This window comes from Stegastes partitus, unplaced genomic scaffold (genome assembly GCF_000690725.1).
Source record: "Stegastes partitus isolate 25-593 unplaced genomic scaffold, Stegastes_partitus-1.0.2 Scaffold1400, whole genome shotgun sequence".
Taxonomy (NCBI): Eukaryota; Metazoa; Chordata; class Actinopteri; family Pomacentridae; genus Stegastes; species Stegastes partitus.
In genome coordinates, this window is record NW_007579131.1 from 174,368 (window position 1) to 181,942 (window position 7,575).

General features: G+C 45.5%; 1 protein-coding gene across 1 annotated transcript; it reads left to right on the forward strand.

The window, feature by feature from the left end:
* Nucleotides 1-1,332: 1,332 nt before the first annotated feature.
* Nucleotides 1,333-4,868, forward strand: kctd12b (potassium channel tetramerisation domain containing 12b). Its single transcript, XM_008299298.1, has one exon. It carries the CDS (start codon nucleotides 2,065-2,067, stop codon nucleotides 2,914-2,916), a length of 852 nt encoding a protein of 283 aa, XP_008297520.1. The 5' UTR covers nucleotides 1,333-2,064; the 3' UTR covers nucleotides 2,917-4,868.
* The last annotated feature ends 2,707 nt before the right edge of the window (nucleotides 4,869-7,575 follow it).

The window sequence follows — 7,575 nt, forward strand, 5'->3', positions numbered from 1 at the left end:
TGGGGAAATTAGCTACATTTCAAGATTCAAGAGTTTTTATCTGTGACATGCTCGTGTGCAGTGAAATGCAGAACTTCCTCAAAGCTTCAATAAAAACAATAGAAAGAAGACATAAATAATAAGGAGGTAGAGCTTGTGATGCTGCATTGTGCAAGAGTACAGTTATGTGTGTGTGTGCCTACACCTGTTTGTTATTTACAATGCCCCAGTGTGCTGTAGCTGACAGATTTCTGCACAAATATCCATTTTTTTGTTAACAGAATTGGTTCCTTAGGCGTGTTTGTCAGATGGTCATCAGTACATTTCAAGGTGGAAATGCTCCACCGTGGTGTTGACTGCTTATTTCACTCACAACCTGTCTTCCAGCTTATAAAAAAACATCACGTGGACATGTTAAAGGTAGAACAATATATATATTTAATAATTAAATATCCCCTGTTAACAAACACAAGGTATGGTGAAACAATAATAATATTTATCTCGTGTTTTTAGGCAGATAAAATCTCATTAAAATCACATCTACTGCAGAGTAGCCAAATACTTTTTTCATGTTAAAGGTTGAACTGCTGGAAACAAGACATCTCCTACTTCAGTGAAAAGCCCATCCTCAGTGTAAGTGGCCTTGAGCTTTCAAGTTCCCACATCACAGTAGTCGGGCTGCATGCTCAGATCAGATAAAGTCAGACTGCAGACGAGCAGAGAGAAACTTTTCCCCTCTTCAGCAGATGAATTTGCAGTCTTGCGGCAGCTCTGCTCATAAATCATTCTGCACAGCGAAGGTCAAACATCCCAGCGAGGAAACACATTCATCAGCGGAGGTGCATTTCGACTGGAATGTTTAAATCTTTTTTGTATTTGTCATTAGAATCCCATGTTGTCAATGTTCTGTAAGAGATTTTTTTTTTTTTTTTACCTCTTGAGTATTCACTAGATGTCACTGTTAACCCACCCTTGTAGGAGACTGCACTCATCATAGCGAGTGTTCCCAAAAATAAATGCATCACCAGCTCTGAGTCACTGGATTGATTCCTGCAAACTTGGGCACAATTTCCTCAAAATAAATAAATAAAAATCACAGTTTATTTTTGTGTGAGTGGCAAAATTGGGGGCAATGAACATTTCAATAAAAGCTTTAAATGAAATTGCACAAAAAAAAATATGATTACCCTAATTACAAAAACCAGCTCCAGGAGATGTCCTGCCTGTCTCCACTGTCTCCTGGAGGACTCAGGGGGGGATGGATTTTGACCTGGATCACGGCAGAGGCGCGTCACCGTGGGTGGGCGTGGCCAACCGGGAGGAATAACGCTGTATCCTCCGTTACGCTGCAGTTCAGAGTTACAGTCTGACACGAGCCGGGAGCGCAGGGACTTCAGGAGCCGACCAGCTGTTACCTCCACACCCCCCCCACCATCAAGTGATGGAAAAGACGGAGCTCTTTCTGTACACCTTCCTCGTCTCTCACTACATCTGGAACATCTTCTTCATCTCGTGGCTTTTCAGCAGCGGGACACCCACGGCTCTCACCAACTATGGATTGCCTAATTGAAGTTGGGCCACCTGATCCTGTTTGCGCCAGGACAAGCGAGCAACATTAGAGCGAGAGAAGTCGTTATGAGCGGGTGTGTAAAGAAAAAAATGCTGCAGTTCCTGCTCAGAGAACTGGTGTGAAAAGCAGAATTTCCTCCTCAGGATATCACATCTCTGCGCGTAAAGGACATAACGGATTCAATTCGCCGCCGCCTGAAATAATCTGTGATATGTTTTAGTAATTAAGAGGAAAGCTGTAGTTAGAATAGAGCTTGTGCTTGTGTAACTGCTGTTTTTTTTTTTTCCTGGGCTTCTTTTTTTTTTTCTTTTTTCTTTTTTATGCACGCATTCCAATTGTGCACCGCGTTTTAGCCGCTTCACTGCCACAGACAGCAGGACCTGGAATCTTTGACAGGCAACAGGCCACACCAATCACTGTGGAGGGTTGTGCTGAGAACACTGTCGAGTCTTTCACTAACTTTCAGCACAACCGAGAGAGTTTTTAAAGCTGCACCAGCACAGCTAGAGTGAACCATGGCTTTACCAGACAGTGGCATCTCTGGGGAGGAGGTACCCTTCCCAGAGATCATAGAGCTCAACGTTGGGGGCCAGGTGTACATAACCCGCTACTCGACCCTCACTAGTGTGCCGGACTCTCTGCTGTGGGAGATGTTCAGTCAAAAGTCAACCAAAGGACTGGCGAGGGACACCAAGGGGCGCTTCTTTGTGGACCGGGATGGTTTCCTGTTCCGTTACATCCTGGACTACATGCGGGACCAGCAGCTGGTTCTTCCGGACCACTTCCCCGAGCGCGGCCGTCTGCAGAGGGAGGCCGAGTTCTTCAACCTGCCAGAGCTCGTCAAGCTGCTGGCGCCCAAGATCAGCAAGCAGAACTCCCTGGGTGACGAGGGATGCCAGAGCGACCCAGAGGACTCCTCACCTGGGATTGACACGGCCCGTAACCTCGGCTCCCTGGGCGCCGCCGCCGCCGCCTGTGCCAGCCTGGTGCCCGGCGCCATGGACGGCAAGCGGTCTGGGTTCATCACGATCGGCTATCGAGGCTCGTACACCCTCGGTCGCGACAGCCACACCGACGCCAAGTTCCGCAGGGTGGCACGGATCATGGTGTGTGGGAAGACCTCCCTGGCCAAAGAGGTGTTTGGGGAAACACTGAACGAGAGCCGCGACCCCGACCGCCCCCCTGAGCGCTACACGTCCCGCTACTATCTCAAGTTCACCTTTCTGGAGCAGGCGTTTGACAAGCTGGCAGATGCAGGCTTTCACATGGTGGCCTGTAACTCCACAGGAACCTGCGCCTTTGCCCATGAGCAGACGGACGACAAGATCTGGACCAGCTACACTGAATATGTGTTCTACCGTGAGTGAGACTATCGGCTTTGTTCCCCCCGGTCCCCTCACCCTGTCTCCAAGAGCCCTCCTCTCCCCTCCAGCCTCCAGCCATCCTGTCTTTCTCTCTTTGATGGCCTCTGCACCAGTAGATGTACCGTAGATGTTGTGCCCTTCCATCTCTCTTTGCAGCTTTTATCCTGTGAACAGTACCCCAACCGTCGCTCTGACTCTTCATACCTTCTCTGCAGGTCCGATCTGCAGCCTTCCCCCCTTCAACCCCAAATCCAACCCCCTTCTTCAGCCTCAGGTCCAGCTTTTGCCCCCCTGCTTAAGCCACTGCTCCATCTAGTTGTAGTCCCCAGTCCTCAACCACAGCAACCCCACATCCTCTCCTGCAGAGACTGAAACCTTCTATGTACTATTCCCATTTTTTGTACTCTCTATATATTGCATCTGCCTTGGTGAAGCACAATACTGTATCCAAGAGCTAATTTTGTTAAATAAGCGCCCCAAGTGTGTCTTTATGACTACTGAACCAGTCATAAGGGCATAAGGGAAAGGGCTTCAAAGAGTTGCCATGATGTACAGTGCTATACTTTGCCTGCTTACATGAGCAGATCGGACTCTCGCCTGCTCCTCTGAACTAAATTACCAAATAATTGGACATCTTATCAGCCTTGAGGGACGTGAGCAGCCCCAGCACAAGAAACAAGTGTAATCGAATTTCCCCTCAGTTTTTATTAAATGTGTCCAGTACCATGTGGTTTGGGAACGTGCCATAGTGAAGTGTGTTCAGTCGTTGTTTTGAATGAACGAGGGGTTATAACGCAGCCACACGGACAGGAAAAGAATGAACTTTTTTTTTTTTTTCAGGGAAAAGTAGAATGTAGCTGCGTGGAGTTTCCTCTTACAAAGAGACAACAGCTTTGTGGCGAACGTACAAGCAACAGGCTTTGATGAAAAACGATGAAAGCTCAGATGTCAAGAGATCTGAAAGACAGAAAAAAAAAAGGTTGCCGAATGAAGTGTGTGTATTGATTGTGCAATGGAGCTCTCAGTATTTTAATCAGCCACACTGGGAGGGCAGAGGAGAGGGAAGGTGTTACATCACTCACAGCCAATTGCTCTATTTTTTTTCCCCTCATTGTGCTTCTTTGACATTTCTTTCTTCATATTAAAGAGCATTTTTACAGTTCCTGGGGACAGGCTTACACCATGACTTCTTGTTGTTTGAAAAAGTTAAAAAAAAAAAAAAAAAAAGGTAGTGGTGGTAGTCGCCATAGCGGATCATGTTTTGAGTGTTCTGTAAACAATAATGTTATTCTTAATACTCGGTTCAGCATTAGTTGAAGCTGCTGCATATTTGATGATAGCTCTCACTTACTGTAAGTGAATACCCATGAGAAAGGGTAGGATTACGCTGTAGCCAGCCAAAGCCCAATGTGTTTTTTTCTCACCACTGTAGCAAAGAGCAGCGTGAGGGCAGTTTATGGTGACTGGGTATAACTTAGGTTATAAAGGGGCGAGTTAAAGAACGAGTGTTGTTTTGCAGATACAGCCTCAGGACAGGTCTGCACATCATATACCTCAGACTACAATACAAACTGAAGACACTTCTATCCAAGAAAGGATCCAGCAGATTACGGGGGGGAAATGCAGACGCAGTTAGGAAACGTGTAGATGCTGTAATAAGATAATGAGCAAGACGTTTTTAAAAGGTTGAGAGCCAGTCAGCGAGGCAGTGTAGTGCAGGATTGCACCTGAGCTATAAGGTGTCAGGTTGTAGTTCAGTGTCTGACAGTGACAATAAATGTATTCTGAAATGTCTAGACATCGCAATATTGTGTTTCAGTGTGATGAAGTGCTGTTGACATCTGAGTCAATATGTTAGAGCCGCTGCAGTGTGTCGCTGCAGACGTAGGCAACACTGAAATTAAAAGTGTCCAGCGAAAAAGCAAATTTGTCAAATAAAAGATGTTTTCTTTCTATTCTGGTTGTATTTTCCATTCATAACAACAACAACAAAAATGCTTTTTTTTCTCAAGTTTGAAAGGCAAGGAAGGAAGGAAAAACAAGGCCAAAAGCCCTCCTAATAACGCAAGCCAAGTTTTTGGTTTTTTCTTAATTTTCAACAACAATACACCTCAATCACCCAGTACACCAGTTCACATTTACATCTCAGCATTTCCAATTACAGGAAATGTCCTTGGACATAGCTCTACTTCTTATTAAATGTTCAGCACTCCACCCGCAGGCACAGTTTCCCTCATCCTTCCATCTGCTTTTTCCACTTTTTTTTTTTTCCTCCACATTTTTTCCCTCTTTTTTTTCTCAGCCCGGTCTTGCGTCAAGCACTTGACCAGAAAACAGAGCCAGGATAGAAACGAGGACATGCATAGATAACAAGCTCTGTTAAAGCAGATTACAAAACCCCTTATTTTGTTGCCAATAATTGACCTAATTACTTTGCACAGTAAAAAAATCGTGAAGAAGATTGGATCTAAAATTCAGAACTGATGAAGTACTTTAGTATTCAAGGCTTCCTGCAGAGTAACAATTTGCTGATTTGTAAAAGATTACAAATGACATTTGTTTGGTGCCAATATGAACAGTATTTTCACTGAACACAGCCGGCAAGTTAGGGTCACAGTTATATTTATGTAGGTTAGACAGTGTCATGTCATTTTTAAACCCTGGCTTATGTACATTTTCTACCAAGAGATTATCACATGCTAATTACATTAGAATAAGAAACCTGATCTCTGTCTGGCCTAGAAAAAAAGCATAGCTGGCGAGCTTCGCAGATAGTTGTGAAAACCGTATGTGGCTCCCTTCCTGGACAACAGATGATTTTTTGTCTGGGATGCCTGACGAATCCTCAGAGACCAGGACAATACAGTGCCTGCAGTGTGGCTCCAACCCTAAACAAACAGTCACAGGCAGCGTTCCTCTGTCGCTCTAATCCGGCACACCGCTGCAACGCAGGAGTGCCAAGGTCAGTCATTAGCACAAGCATGGAGAGACACGCCTCATGTGTGAAATTTCAGGCATCGGTGCCCCGAAACGCTCTCCGTCTTCACCTCCACGAATTGCCTTGAGACTCAACATTCAACAGTAGATGTGTGAGAAGTGTTGACCCGTAGACGTTGAACAGCAGCAGCGGTGAGATGCACAAACCAGATTGTGATGAAATGCTGCTTTTTTTCCCCCCCTCTTCTTCTTCTTCTTCTTTTTTTTTTTTTTTTTAAATCTCTGTTGTGAAACTTGTGGCTGAAAAAAGTGTAGCATGCCTGCTTGTGTGCCATATAACAAGCAGGCTGTAGTGGTGTCACCATAGTGGTATGCCTGTTCTATCCAGAGTGTTACAATAAAGATATTTTACCATTACTTTTTTTATTTTGCTTCTCTGTCTCTTGGAAAAATCCAAACAGCAGATTGCAATCGATGCAACTGCTCCTCGTCACATTGAGCAAACTTAATTAATTAATCTATTTTTGTTTTCCAAGTTAAGCTTATCAAAACCGACAGATTGTGAGACTTCTTTATCGCAGCGCCTTCGAGCTTCAGGCGGTTATCTGACCCTCGTTGTGCTCCTGTCGCGCTATTGTCACTGTAGGCGGCTCAACATGGCAACATGCTCTGGGCCGATCTGCTTTCCGCTCTTAGAATGATCCTTGTCTCGTGGCCAGCTGGGTCACCGCTTCCCCTATTTGGAAAAAGAAAAGGAAGAGAGCAGAAGAGAACAGGAACGGATGTACGTCAAGGGGGGGGATTGGAAAATGGAGCAAGGAGAGACAGCAAAGTTGATAAAAATGAAAGGAGACTGGAGCGGTATTTAACTGACAAGGATTTCCCATCTGATCTCTCTTCCCGAGCAACTCCAGCATTAAAGCGTCCCGTTATCCCTCGCTGGGACGTGCTGTCATGTGTTTCTGCGTGGCTTCGTCAGCAGAGATGTTCTGTTTCGCTGCACCAAACAGATATAGGTCCACGAGTACACTCAGTATGTTTAATATCGATCTATAGTACATCAACAGCAAGTGGAAAACCAATATTTACTACCAGAAAGAAATGTTATTCCCCATCTCATCTGTATGTGAATCATCAGCTGTGCATTTAAACTGACTCAGGCTCCCAGATTACATCTTCTTTTATGAATAGACACACCGCATGCAGGAGAGCGACAACTCAGAGTGACTCATTTTCTCAACATCTTATCCTGAGTGTACTATCAGATGTGCTGCTCTTTCTGCTCATTCCGCACATTCAGCTGCCGCTCCGTGCTTATTTATGTCAGTCTCAATGCTTTTCGTTTTGTGCGCGCCAGTTGATTTTGGCTCTGTTATGGGGTTTTTTTTAACGCTCATGTTTGTGCTTACGTGGGTTTTTTTGTTTTTCGGAGGTCAGGTTGGGTGAGCGTTCGGGGGCCTCGGCGCTGTGTTGGTATGAGAGCCACGCGGGGGCACGAACTAGGTCCACTCCCCGTCTCACAAACATGCTGAGCAGGCAGCTGGCATCTCCAAACACAAACACAGACGCACACATGCACAGAGGGAGGCAAGTTGCTAGGAGAAGATGTGCAACAGCCATCCCCGTGCGGGCCTAATGACTCGTGGGCCGCGAGGTTTTAGATCTAACTGGCTGCCTTCTTTTCACCCTTCTTTGAGAACGGTTAAAAATGCATTAGCAGGCAAA